This window comes from Tenebrio molitor, chromosome 6, assembly GCF_963966145.1.
Source record: "Tenebrio molitor chromosome 6, icTenMoli1.1, whole genome shotgun sequence".
NCBI lineage: Eukaryota > Metazoa > Arthropoda > Insecta > Coleoptera > Tenebrionidae > Tenebrio > Tenebrio molitor.
Genome location: NC_091051.1, coordinates 6,181,192 through 6,195,501, shown reverse-complemented (window position 1 = coordinate 6,195,501; position 14,310 = coordinate 6,181,192). Strand labels below are relative to the sequence as shown.

At 36.3% G+C, this 14,310-nt stretch overlaps 1 protein-coding gene and 1 long non-coding RNA gene across 3 annotated transcripts; one reads left to right on the top strand and one right to left on the bottom strand.

Annotated features, from left to right (window-relative positions):
* Positions 1 to 1,903: 1,903 nt before the first annotated feature.
* Positions 1,904 to 4,406, bottom strand: LOC138132666 (protein rtoA-like). Of its 2 annotated transcripts, XM_069050265.1 has the most exons (6): positions 4,246 to 4,406; positions 3,686 to 4,189; positions 3,232 to 3,633; positions 2,799 to 3,179; positions 2,354 to 2,746; positions 1,904 to 2,301 (listed from the first exon to the last, which is right to left on the bottom strand). In XM_069050265.1, the coding sequence occupies exons 1-6, from the start codon at positions 4,301 to 4,303 to the stop codon at positions 2,084 to 2,086; spliced, it is 1,956 nt and encodes a 651-aa protein (XP_068906366.1). In that variant the 5' UTR covers positions 4,304 to 4,406; the 3' UTR covers positions 1,904 to 2,083. The 2 variants fall into 2 exon arrangements, with proteins under 2 accessions (XP_068906366.1, XP_068906367.1); XM_069050266.1 differs by lacking the exon at positions 2,799 to 3,179.
* Positions 4,407 to 7,163: 2,757 nt separating this feature from the next.
* Positions 7,164 to 8,214, top strand: LOC138132696 (uncharacterized). Its single transcript, XR_011160161.1, has 3 exons — positions 7,164 to 7,591; positions 7,649 to 7,953; positions 8,007 to 8,214. It is a non-coding gene; the product is annotated as an uncharacterized lncRNA (long non-coding RNA).
* The last annotated feature ends 6,096 nt before the right edge of the window (positions 8,215 to 14,310 follow it).

Here is a 14,310-nt window from a genome sequence, read left to right as displayed (position 1 = left end):
GCGTACTAACGGTGCACTACGGTGTAGAAGAGATTACCGTAAACGCCAGGAAAATGTTAAAAAAATTCTATTGGACTTATTTTCTGATTTGGCGGTCTTTGAAAGTAGCACTTAACAGGTCAATTATTTTGAAATATATGAATGAAATTTTCATGACAGCTACGTCCAATCGTACATATTATCACAAAGTACAAGATCGCTCACTACCTATACCTAATCCTGCATAATAGAGAATTTAGAAGCTTTGGAAATCGAAAAAATTATTCTAAATCCTCTACGGTAACATTGCAAGGTAATGATGTATGAATATATCTTTGTTTACATTGTATTATCGTTAATAATAATAATAAAAATAATTGATTTTTTTGTCGGAAACATTTTTTCCATATTTTTTTCATGTACATTTAAACATCCTCGATAAGGTAGTAAGTAGTTTGTACGCCATTTTTGGGACACCTGTATGTACATCAAATTATAATTAATAAGGAGTAAAAGAGCAAAAACGAAAGCAACGAAAAATTATTGATTAACTACAAGACTTTGTGCACCCATATCATATAAAATCAGTGAATTTATTCTCTAAAAACTCTTCAAACGAATAAAATAATTTTTCTATAAGATATGATTTGATTTTACTCAACAGCATCTTTTCATTAATGGTTTTTGTTATTTTCACCGGAAGTTTGTTAAAAAATGTTATGCAAAAATAATGTATACCATCCTTGGATTTAGATAATCTTATTGTTTTAAAGCTAATGGCTTCGGCTCGGGTGTGGTAGTCATGAAATGCACCAAGAGTAGGGTAGGAATGAAGATTTTTTATAATATGTTCTAAACACTTGTAGATGTATAGACAGGGTAGAGTGAGAATATTGAGTTTCTGAAAATATTCGTGGCAGTCATCCTTGTACCCTAATTTTGCAATTATTCTAATGGCTCTTCTCTGCAACCTAAACAGTCTATGCCGCGAAGGTGAATGACCCCATGCCAAAATGGCATACTGTAGATGACTCTGAATTAAAGCGTAATAAGCAATTTTTAAATACTGTTGGGACAAGACATCGCTCAAGTTGCGTAAGAGATACAAATTTTAGATATCTTTGTGGCCACCTCATCACCATGCATCACCATATAAACCACGGTGAAGAAGTCCCTTATAGCCTTCGCGCCTTAAATTCCTCGGCACGCCTCGGGATCTAAACTTGGCGCTCTGGCTATAATCATGAACTTCTCCACCTTGGCGTATAATATACTATTTTTTGTTCGACAGTGTCAGATTTTGAGAACTTTCTCCTGTGCGAACGGATTTTGATAAATGTCACAACTTGTCAAAACGAAACGTCGAGCTAATTTTAAGCGATCGAACAAAAAAACGTTGTATTCAACTCGTTGGTGTGTAAATTGAGCTCTTTATGGCATGAGTGAGACAGTTTAAAACGCGAGTGAAACGATAAACTACCTATTACTTATTTTGCACATTTTACGTTGTACAGGGTTTTTATAAATTATTGTCCCATCGCAGTAGGCGTTGGTGACGTACTTGAATGTGCCGCAAGCCTCATAACCTGGGTGAGACTATGTAGTATCACCGATGGGTGAAAGGCTGGCGGCACATCCAAAATGTTTGTGTAAGTTTTCAACGCCAACTGCGATGGGACAATCATTTATAAATCCCCCTGTGGAAGATGACATTTACACGAAGAGGCTCTTTTCTTGCCTACATCTAGAGAGATTTTCTTTACACATTTATTTATAATCAACAGCAATATCGATCGACCTTCGGTATCGGTTTCTTTACATCATCATTTTGATTCACTTCTTCCTTGACTTGGAAACACTTTAAATATGTACTGTGGAAACTAAGAATAAAGTATTCTTTGTTCCAAAGAATAAAACACGGATATAATTGCTCAATATTAAATTTTATCTTTATTTATTTAAGCTACATTTGAAATATAAATATAAATACAGAATCGGGCTTAAAAATAACATTGTAATAGTGTTAAGAGATTGTAATACACTATATATTGGAAATAATCGCTTTTACAATGTTATCTTAATAATCAATCTGGCTTAAAACTTTCTAACTCGAGTTAGAATCATCTTCGGATGACCCTGCGCTACTATTACATCCTGCTTGATCTGGCCAATCACAAACATTCAGTGTGGGATTGAAATGCAAACCTTTAGGGCATTTTTGCAAGATGGGGACACCGTTGGAGCATTGCCAGAATACAGTGCAATCTTCGTCAGGAAGGTAAACGGAATCTTTTCCATCAACAGCTGGGCAACCATCTGGACCTGTGCAATTTAATTATGTCACAATGATTGGTTTATCTCTTTAGTGCCTTACCTTCGCCGCTGCCGCTGCCGCTGCCGCTACCGCTACCGCTGCTGTTACCACTTTCGCTACTTCCGCTGCTGCTGCTGCTGTCTCCCTCCCCACTGTTATCTCCACCGCTACCTTTGTCATCGCTATCATTGTCACCGCTGTCATCGCCACCATCACTCTCACTGCTGCCACTGCTGCTGCTGCTACCCTCTCCACTGCTTCCACCGCTGCCACTACCATCACATCCAGCTTGGTCCGGCCAGTCGCAAACATTCAGTGTGGGATTGAAATGCAAACCTTCAGGGCATTTTTGCAAGATGGGGACACCGTTGGAGCATTGCCAGAATACAGTACAGTCTTCGTCAGGAAGATAAACGGAATCTTTTCCATCAACAGCTGGGCAACCATCTGGACCTGTGCAATTGAATTATGTCACACTGATTGGTTTATCTCTTGAGTGTCTTACCTTCGCCGCTGCCGCTACCGCTACCACTGCTGTTACCACTTTCGCTACTTCCGCTGCTGCTGCTGCTGTCTCCTTCCCCACTATTATCTCCGCCGCTACCTTTGTCATCGCTATTATTGTCACCGCTGTCATCGCCACCATCACTCTCACTGCTGCCACTGCTGCTGCTGCTGCCTTCTCCACTGCTTCCGCTGCTGCCACTACCATCACATCCAGCTTGGTCCGGCCAGTCGCAAACATTCAGTGTGGGATTGAAATGCAAACCTTCAGGGCATTTTTGCAAGATGGGGACACCGTTGGAGCATTGCCAGAATACAGTACAGTCTTCGTCAGGAAGGTAAACGGAATCTTTTCCATCAACAGCTGGACAACCATCTGGACCTGTGCAATTGAATTATGTCACACTGATTGGTTTATCTCTTTAGTGTCTTACCTTCGCCGCTGCCGCTACCGCTACCACTGCTGTTACCACTTTCGCTACTTCCGCTACTGCTGCTGCTGTTGCTGTCTCCCTCCCCACTATTATCTCCGCCGCTACCTTTGTCATCGCTATCATTGTCACCGCTATTATTGTCACCGCTGTCATCGCCATCACCACTCTCACTGCTGCTGCTGCTGCTGCTGCTGCCCTCTCCACTGCTTCCACTGCTGCCACTACCGTCACATCCAGCTTGATCCGGCCAGTCGCAAACATTCAGTGTGGGGTTGAAATGCAAACCTTCAGGGCATTTTTGCAAGATAGGGACACCGTTGGAACATTGCCAGAATACCGTGCAGTCTTCGTCAGGGAGATAGACGGAATCTTTTCCATCAACAGCTGGGCAACCATCTGGACCTGTGCAATTAAATTATGTCACACTGACTGGTTTATTTCTTTAGTGTCTTACCTTCGCCGCTGCCGCTACCGCTACCACTGCTGTTACCACTTTCGCTACTTCCGCTACCGTTACCACTGGTGTTATCTCCTTCCTCACTTCCGCTACCGTTACCACTGGTGTCATCTCCTTCCCCACTTCCGCTTCCGCTACCACTGCTGTTACCACTTTCGCTACTTCCGCTGCTACTGCTGCTGTCTCCTTCCCCACTACCATCTCCACCGCTACCATTGTCACCGCTACCATTCTCACCGCTTTCAGTGTCACCGCTGATATCTCCATCACTCTCACCGCTGCTACTGCTGCTGCTATCCTCTCCACTGCTTCCGCTGCTAGCACTACCGTCACATCCAGCTTGGTCCGGCCAGTCACAAACGTTCAATTTAGGGTTGAAATGCAAATTTGCAGGACAGTCGAATAGATAAGGAGTACCGTTGGAACATTGCCAGAATTTGGTGCAGTCGTCGTCAGGGAAGTAAACCGAGTCTTGACCATCCCGGGACGGACATGTTGGAGCTAAAGAAATGCGATTGTATTAGAATTTGTTAAAAATTAGAATTCACTGATAATACCTGAGTTCACTTCAATGGCGGCGAAGGCCGTTATGACGAAGAATGCCAAAGTAATCATGATGGTTCGGGCCTATGCTTAACGAATGTTACAAGCAAAAACTCAAACTGATGCTCTCCGAATTGTGAAGGAACAATTTATATCAAAATCGGTGACAAATGTAAGTCCGTTTGATAAATGAATCTGCGTCAAAGTTATTAGTTTCAAAAATTTAATGGATTGGGTTTTCTACAAATTATCTTGAGAACAATGTTATCCTAAATTTTATTGAAATGAGAACAAACATAATGTAACACAAGAACTAAAAAATACTTATATGGTTAGTAACATTTCTGTTGAAAGCAATATGTTTGTAAAAATACAAACAAAAATTTTGTATATGGAAGCATTTTTCTGTTTTTAATAAGAAAAATTGCTTCTTGTGTTTCATTTTTATCTATCCGATGTGAAATTGTTACTCACCAAAATATTTAAGGAGTTATCTTGTACTGTTGCAGTGAAATTAATTAAGACTGAAAAATGTAACTATGGAGAAGTTTGAGGCAAAATTACCCAATTTGCACAAGTCTTTAAAATGAAGCAAAACAAGATAACATTAGTAAATACAAAATTAAGCTAAAAATAAATAACAAGGGTACTTATTACTCATTTATTACAGTAAAAATTACTATTTACATATTTATTTTAAGAAATACATTGGGGAATATTTCCAGGTAAATTTTATATTACGAAATTCCTGTCATTAACGTTTTATAAAAACATATTTTTACAACCTTCCTTGATTTTACTCAAACATTTGGTTTTTCAAAACGCAAAAATAGGAGATTTTGTTGGATTACCACTATAAATCATTGACTGATATGACAAGAATCGACAATCGGATTAAAGAAATAATTAACAAATTCCTTTTAATTCTCACTTGAATAGTCAAAAGATGACAGTAACTAATTAATGCCATATTTCGCTGCAGCTTGTTATTATTTCTTGGAATGTATAAGTACAAATCAACACGGTTTTCACGCTATATAAAAATTATGAATGAATTTTAATATTAAAAAATTAAGAAAAAGAAAGAATTCATCTAGGAGTATCACCATAAGCGGCAAATTTGACTCTTGCTGAATTCTTTATTACAAACACAAAAAAAAATATTTAAAACCAAATCTCTCAATCATTGTATGTATATCATAAATCATAACACACAAAGCTAAGTGGTTTTTTGGCTTTTCTGGATTACGAGGTGACTTAAGATCAGGTAATAAATCCAAATTGATTGCTATCATGACATCACCATATAATCTACCAGGTAAAATTCTTAGGATTATGTTATTAATCTTTCACTTTTAGAAAAACTTGTAATTACCCTTTTCCCCATTTGATTCATTACGACTCAACGGCTGTTTCGTCAACTTCTATGTTAAACAATGATACAATGTATCAAAACTCTCTATGTAGAGAAAGAGGAAAAGAGGAAAAATAATGATAAAAATTATTGTATATTGTGTTGTATGTACAAAGTGTTCCAAAATGATTGTGGTATCGTTGGGTGCTTGAATCGGAAAAAAAAGTTTGCCACCTTTCGACGATAAGCTCCCGCACTGCACTACACCAAACACAACATCCAAGATTCCATCCAAGCATCTGGCAAGTGTCAAATATCATTTCTGTCATTCATTGCCTATCGTCAATATTCAAAAATAAACAAGAAATGATGCCTCCGGCTTACTCAACGAAAACTAGTCAAAACATTTTATTACTCTCTAAGGAGTTGTAATTGGTTTAAAACCATTACAAAATGACTTAGTCAATGTTGTTTGGTTGATACCTACACCTAACCTCATTTTGACGGTTCTTGATAGTTGGTATCACTTTTCTAATATGCGTCGAAATTCAAAACACTCAAATTGTCAAAACCTACTACACAACCATTTTGGAACACTTTGTATAAGATAGAATCCAGATTTAAGGAAACTGAACTATGAGCTCCGACTAGAAATACTTTCATTGCCTCCTTTATGCAGGAGACAAGACAGAGCTGACTTAATTCAAATGTTCAGAATTACACATCAATTGTTTCCGGGCTGTATGGGTGACTTCCTTGAATTTGCTCTCGATCAGAGACTTCGTGGCCACGACTATAAAACCCAAAAGGAATCTTTTAAAGGTGTGGTAAGACAGTCTTTCTTAACAAATCGAACATTCACCTTGTGGAACGGACTCTCTCCTGAAACTGTCAATGTATCTACTGTCCACGCTTTTAAGAGGATGTTGGACAGAAATTAATTTACATCTGCGTCTTAAATTAAGCTTTTTGCGTTATAGGTTTATCCTCCGCAAATATTCTTTTTTAAATAATAATAATAATAATATCTAAATTAAATATAAGTTTGACATGTGATTTTGTTATCTGTCAGTTCCTTTAAAATTTTTCTTTACGAAGTTACAAGAGGTAAAACAATTTTGTATGTCATACGAAAGTAATCAATATTTTCATAAAAAACTTTGTATTTATTAAGAAAGTTACATAATTTAACAATTTAATATTTAGTATAATAACCTTTGGATATGTATGTAACAGTATAACGTTTCAAGACAGATTAAGAACAAATTCTTAGTATTGTATATCAAATTTATTAATCGTGTTTATTCTTCACTCCTCCAAGGAGTTGACTTCAACTATTTTAATTCTACTCTTTTGTTAAATATCAACTTGTTTTCTATTTGATTTAAATCAAGAAACTCTAAACGTCAGCTAGTTTTTCATTGCATCAATTTTAATGAGTGGCTTTATTTTGTTAATACTAACAATGTGTAATACATCGAAGCAAATAAAAATGAATCTGAATAGACGTTTTTGCAGGCCCTTTGTACAATAGTTATTTACATTAGAGTACGGGATGTGAATTTTCCGGCACGACAACTGGTTTCGGGCACGATGGCGCAGCCGAGTGCCTGATTAGTTGAAGGGCCGGAAAATACGTCCCGTACGACATTTGTATTAGACTTTTCGGCTGACCAAAATATTAAATCTTTCAAAAATCAAGACTAATTTTATTGTAGAATTTGACATCGTCAATAAAGAATCGGAATGCTGTGGAATCAATTCCTTGACGACCATGACCGCGCATTTGTTTTTTTCCTAACAAATTATTTGCCGGCTAAATTTTCACGGTCGTGCTTCAAAATTTGATTTTGGTGTATTAATCGAGTGAAAAAAATGTCTAGTATATAATATAGAGTTAGTTAAATGTGACACCAGAGGCAGTACAACTAGTGGCAGGACTAAATTCTGAATTATTACCACAAAAATCGAAACAACGTTACATAGGACAATTTTTTCTCACGAAAGTATGTAATAACTATTCTTTAATTCACAAATTTTTAATAAACCATATTTTATTACAGACAGTTTTATTAATAGGTATTTGTGGTGCCTGTCTCCGAAAGGAGTTATATACTCTGAAAATGGAAAATGTCAAGGGAAGATATTATATTGATAACTGACACAAAAACCAATATTTGTAGATCGTTTGCCATTACCAATCCAAACTGGGTTGAAACTGTGAAGAAATACATGGAAGTCAGGTTAAATTGGTATTAATACAATTTCAAATAAAATTGACAAATATTTGAACCTTGATTGCCCTATGGACACAAGATTGAAGTTCCTAAAATGATTCGTGATGACTACAGCTACAGCTCAAACAATGGTGAGTTGTGTCACAAACTTCAATACAGTGCTTTAATCTACTTGAATTTTTAGCAGTTGCTTCCAATGTAAACATCCAACATTGAGAATTCCATCATCAGTACCGTAAGAGAAGCACCAGTACAACATATTGACATTCAACCCAGAAGTAATAAAGCTGACAGTTACCAAATTGTTTCTGCATTGTTCTCTAAAGTGGAGAATTGTAACAATAATGTTTACAACTGTAGTTTTACAAAATAAATTATGTTAATAATGTTGCAAATTATTAAAATGTCTTGTACTTAACCACTACTTCCTGGTGAAAACGAATCATCTTTCTTCAGGTGAATACAAAATTTTGGGGTTAGAATGTTTTGTATATTTTTATTTTCCAGTTGTACTTTAGCACTAACAGCTAGTACTGGATAAAGTAGGTACACAAAACCATATATCAACTTCTGTGGTTTAGTTTTATTGTGCAATTTTGCAGATATTTATGATATACCTGACAATTGTCAAACTTTTTGACATATACAGCTGCCAACCCAATAGGTTGTATTTTCCCTGTTACGATTATTTTCTTTTTCGATCGATATAAATTAAACAAACACATTTATCGGAAAAATTATACAGGGAAATGTGTTTTTTTACACTAAATTAAAGTAACGTATGGACACTTTAATTTTAAAGTAACTGTGAAAAGAATAAATCAACGGTGTCCGCACATTTTTCCCGTACTCCACTAGATTTTTCCCACATTCCACTAGAAATTTTTGACATTGTACGGGAAATCGCACCTCCCTTGACCTAAAGTGTAAGGTAACGCTATATTTCCCAGATTGGGAGGCCGAAAAATATATTATGTATTTTGATCCCTCAAAAAAGAGTCCTTTGGAAATAAAAGGTATAAATAAGATTGTTATCTTGACAAAATGTGACAAAGTAATAATAAAGTAAGTACTTTTGTTTAAAACAACAAAAATTAACACCTATATGTATTTATTGCATATTTACATTTATGTTACAATCATAGTACATATTACTGAATATTGTTACGTAGACAATTAAACACCATTCATTCATGTTATGAACAATAATAAAAATATAGTGTGCCCTGTTTTGCTGTGTCTTTTTGGACAAATTTCTTTTAAACAATTAAATACACTAGGTCGTGCAAAATACAGGGTGTCCCAGAACTGGCTCCCCAGAGAAAAAAGGGAGCCTTAGGGCGAATATATTAACGTGTATTTTGAAGAAAAAAAGTCCTATCTCAAATGATAACCGAGAAAAGACATTCTGAAGTTGACCAATTAGAGTTGAGCATCATTAAGGTGGAATAATCGCAATTTTGCGTTGCCTAGGTTTCCTTTTTATCCGTAAACCTCTATAATTCTGTCCATTTGATTTGGTCCACTACATTTATTAGAATAATTGTTTACGTCAGTTTGACATTTGTTATAGAATTTCACTGCGATATTTAATTCAAGTGTATCATTTAACATGTATTCTTCCTCTGAGTACGTAGATATGATTCTTACTTTTGCGCGATGTGGGAACAATGCACGTGAAGCAGTAAGCTTGTACCGTGACAATTTCCACAAAGACAAAACAATCCTGAAATTAATCGCTCGGGGTCGAGAAACGGGTCAGATGCAGCCAGTTCGAAGAAGAAGTTAGGGGTGCTCCAAGAAATGTAAGGACTGTCGAACACGAGGAAGCCGTACTGAATGTCTTTGGGGAAGACGGCACCCGGAGTATTCGAACAGTTTCTCGTGAAATGGGTTTATCCAAGAGTTCGGTGCAGAGAGTTCTAGCTGATAATAGGAGGCATCCATACCACTATACACGAGTACAACATCTTCTGCCAGAGGATTATCCAATTAGGCGAGACTTTTATCTATGGTTAATAAACCAAAACGATGCTTCACACTTCTTGTCACGGATACTGTTTTCTGATGAGTCGCTATTTTGCCGGTAAGGTTGTTCCAATTATCACAACCTTCATATCTGGGCAGAGGAAAATCCAAGAGAATAATTTCTCAGAGGTTTTCAACATAGGTTTTCTGTTAATTTGTGGACTGGGCTATTGGGCGATCGTTTGGCAAGTATAAGCGTGGTGGATCCGTTCATTTGTTAAAATTACGAATCCCCGGCTCTAGATTGGACCGTTTGAATTCCCCGCAAGATTAACGGGGGCAAGATATGATCAGTCCATTGGAACGGAGCTACTGCCAACGCCAAACGTGATGGCGAGCGGTCGCGCAGGTAGAACACTCCCCTCTCAAGCATCATTCGCCTAAAGCAACTGGCAGGCCAGTGACGTACATAGACAGTTTAAATAAGGGGAACAAATGATAAAGGAAATTAAATTATTTCACGTGTCTGACTCCTAATGACAGGTTTTTTGCCAGGCGACGACATTTTTAAGAAAATGCAAAGAAATAAATCTAACACAGAACTTAAACCCTTGACAAAATAGGAAGACAACTAATGAGACGCCTATGCATAGTGTATTTGCCTCTGAGGATAAGGGTAGTAGTGGGAGTAAAAGTAAAAATGGGTTTGTGCGCAGGGTGTTCTCTCGCCATCACGTTTGGCGTTGGCTGTACCTGATTTACTTGAAATTGTACCTCTTGCTTATCGCATAAATGACTGGTTCCAACATTTTAGCAGAAACGTTCGAGAAATTTTGGATAACCAATATCCACAGCGCTGGATCGGTCGAGGAGGACCGCATCATTGGCCTGCCAGGTCTCCAGATTTGAATCATTTATCCGGCGGCTCATAAATTCAGAGGCTGATCTGAGAGTTTGAATTCAGGAGGCTTTTGTTTCAGTTACTGAAGAAATGATAACTAACGCTACTATAAGAAGTTTGTTACGTAGAGCACAATTGTGCATATAATTGAATGGTGGTCATTTCGAACATCTGCTTTAACATTGTTACCTATTTAAATAAATGGTTCTTTTTAGAATCGCCATTTTTATTGTTTTATTTCGAATTTTGCAATTGTCAAGTCTTGATGTTGATGACAGATAAACGTCAACGAATTTTTATATCGGAAAACGTCAAAATTCCAGTTGCCCAAACATTTTATTGATTTGTGCGATATCAGAGATTTTTTGTTGTTGTTTAGCAACCGATCGGATTTTTTAGTAATACCTGAGGACGAGCTTCCGGGATTGGTGAAATTAAAAACTTTGTAACTCGGTAATTTGATAGCAAAAAATTTATTTTAGTCAATTTAGAGTCTTTTTTGTTGTCGGCACATGCCTGTTTTCTCTGGGGAGCCAGTTTTGGGACACCCTGTATAATACATACCACGAATACTAAGGTGTATCCGGAACGTAAGTTATTGCACGAATATAGCAGGTCATGTAATATACCGTGAGTTCAAATAAATTCTCAGTTTTCTCCTTTGTAAACTGCCTCTTAACTGCCCTAAAGCAAAATGAGTAGATAAAGCTACGTATACACGAGACACTCAAATGTCGACACTCGTGTCTAGATTTAGTCTACGATGTGTTCACACGACTTAGTAAATTGTTGCATAGATTAGTTTCTAGAGTTATTCAGTACACTAAAGTTGATAGACTGATCTACGAAGTGTTTACACATAATTAAATCTCCGGCAATTTCATGAAGTAAAAGGTTATACGCATCATGTATGTAGTGGGCTATTTTCAACCATGTCAAGAATAAAAAGACGGTTAGCGGCAGCGATGATAATTTATTGCCTTGTAAAAAAACGAAAGAATTCTAAAAAAACAAGAAGTTGCTGGGTGAAGGAGTGGATCATGAAAAGAAGGGAGTTAGGCGCATATAATCGTTTGCTATCAGAACTGAGAATGCAAGATGCAAATATTACCGAAACTTTTTGAGAATGTCTGATTGAGTGTTCTCGCGTGTCATTCCTCCCATCATAAATAATATGGAATTGAAAAACTCCCAATTTGAAGTGAACACCACATCATCGGCTCCCTCTCCAGATTTTTTATTTTTTATTTTTCGCACTCCATTATTTATTTGCGTTCGCAGGTTATGCAACTTTTTAGTAATTTCCACGTGGGGTGTCGTGACACCGAATGTCGCCTCTAGCGACACCGATCTATGTGCTGTACATACACCGACATTCACTCTATAGACCACCTCTAGACACGAGTGTCGACATTTGAGTGTCTCGTGTATACGTAGCTTAACGAACCGTTGCCCTGGACAGCACATTCAACGTCACATTTCTGACATGTCTTGAAAAATTTGTCAAAACTGTAAAAAACAAATGCGAAACCATTTTTAAAAGATTTGGAAACTTCAGGGACGTCGTTTCAAACAATAAAATTTTGTATGCAACTCGTTTCAGGGTAAATTAGGCTTTTCTAATTGCCCTCGAGGCCTTAAAACCGTCGCTACGCTCGTGTTTTAATCTTGTAATTTATTTGAACGCACGATACTACATATTTCGCTTTAGAAATAAATTTAGATTTGCATTATATTTTTCTAAAGGAAAATTTTATGTCGTTCTTGATTTTTCTCTTTTGGAAAAACTTTGCCGTCTCATAAATTAACTTTTTATATATCTTGCCTATCTTAAGCTTTGAAATCTGATATAATAGATTTTAAATCAGAGCTTTAAATTTATTTTTTTACGCACGAACAACTGTTAATAGTATTATAAGGATTATTGTACAATCTTGGCAAATAATAAATCATACCAAATTTGTTAACTAAGAAAAATATAAGTAGGTAACAGATTTTCAATCAGATTAGATTGCTTGTTTTTTTATCAAATCTTTATGATTATCAAATGCACCTTGAATTATCCTTAAAATCTAACTTTAATAGTTTGATTCAAGATTTTTCTGATACACGATATGCTACTGCAATGTGAAAATGTCTTCGATTCAAACAAGTGTCTGGATCCCAACTCTTGATAACATCTGTGCTCTGTGATTAATTTGAAACAGTTCGTGAAGGAGAGGATATTATCACAACAAAATTTTATGAAAACAATGAGCTCACAAATGCTTCAAGGAATTGTGAATATTGAATTAAATGAAGTATTGACCCATTTTATTCAATTGATTTCTATTTGTTCTGTAAATTATTATTAATGTTTTGTAACAGATACTTTCTTAACCTAGGTATAGAAACTATTTTGAAAATAAATTCACTTATACATTACATATTATTTGTTGTTTTATTTTGCGCATGATCCTTTGCTACTGCCAAAATGTTCGTCATGAAAACAGAGTGTCTCCAAATTCACAAAAGAATTCAGCAGAAACTTAGGGGAAATATGAAGGAAATGTATCTTATTTCTGGCCCGAAGATATTTTCTGAAAGGAAGTTGGCAGCATGTTAGATCAATTTAACAATGGTAGGGGTTTGATTTTTTGTATCAATCAAGCATTCAATTGAAAAGTTCATCGAATTGGCTTTCATCTTTGTCGCTATCTTTGTCTAATCAACTTAATTTACGATGTTGTTCAATTGAACACCTGTTACATTTTAAAAAATCAAAAAACCTGTCAGTGAAAAATTTAAAAAAATAAAGGAAAAATAAAAATTAGAGCAAATGTTCTAAATTTTGTTCATGCTGCAAAACTCAACTCTTCTAATAATGTTGATTTGTACTCTTTCGAACATTTCCTACAAAAGGGGCTGTTCCAAATTCTCCTTTATTAAATTTGATTTAGATTTGATGTAGAAGTGGGGCACCAGTTAATTTAATGTGATTCTACAAGAAAAACAAGGGAGTGAGATCGGAAGATCTAGGTGGCAAGTAAAACAACCCTCCTCCATCTATGCACCGTTCATTCAACCAGTGCCTCACTGACGCTGTATGATGAACTGGGCCACCATAAATTTGTAATAATATATTATTAATTTTGCTTCCTCACTAGGTGTAACCAGTGCCATAAATAAACCATCTTTTTAACATTTCAAAAAACCCGCGTATATTCGTTTAACTTAAAATGCATTCACATTGTTTTGGCACAATGAGAGGCCATGGAAATCTTGCAATTAATTTAATAGTAAAGCTGTCTGTTGAATTAGGTTATGTTTTTCTAAGTTTGAGGTTATAAATAGCGTCAATGTCTAATGCATTGTTGTCAGTTTTACTAGTTTGCAATAGAAGAATAGTCAGACATCGCGGGAAATTCAGCAACACGTTATGTTCACTTTGATAGGTCAGTATGTCAGGCACTTTACTGATGGAAATCAAACAATGTGTCCAACGTTAAAAAAATAAATCATGGCCTCCCATCATGCCAACGTGAACAACGTGAACGATATTTACAACACTTAAATTAAAACTTAGGGGGAGATTCACGAAACGTTGCAAATTTGCAAATTGTTAACGAAACGGCAAATA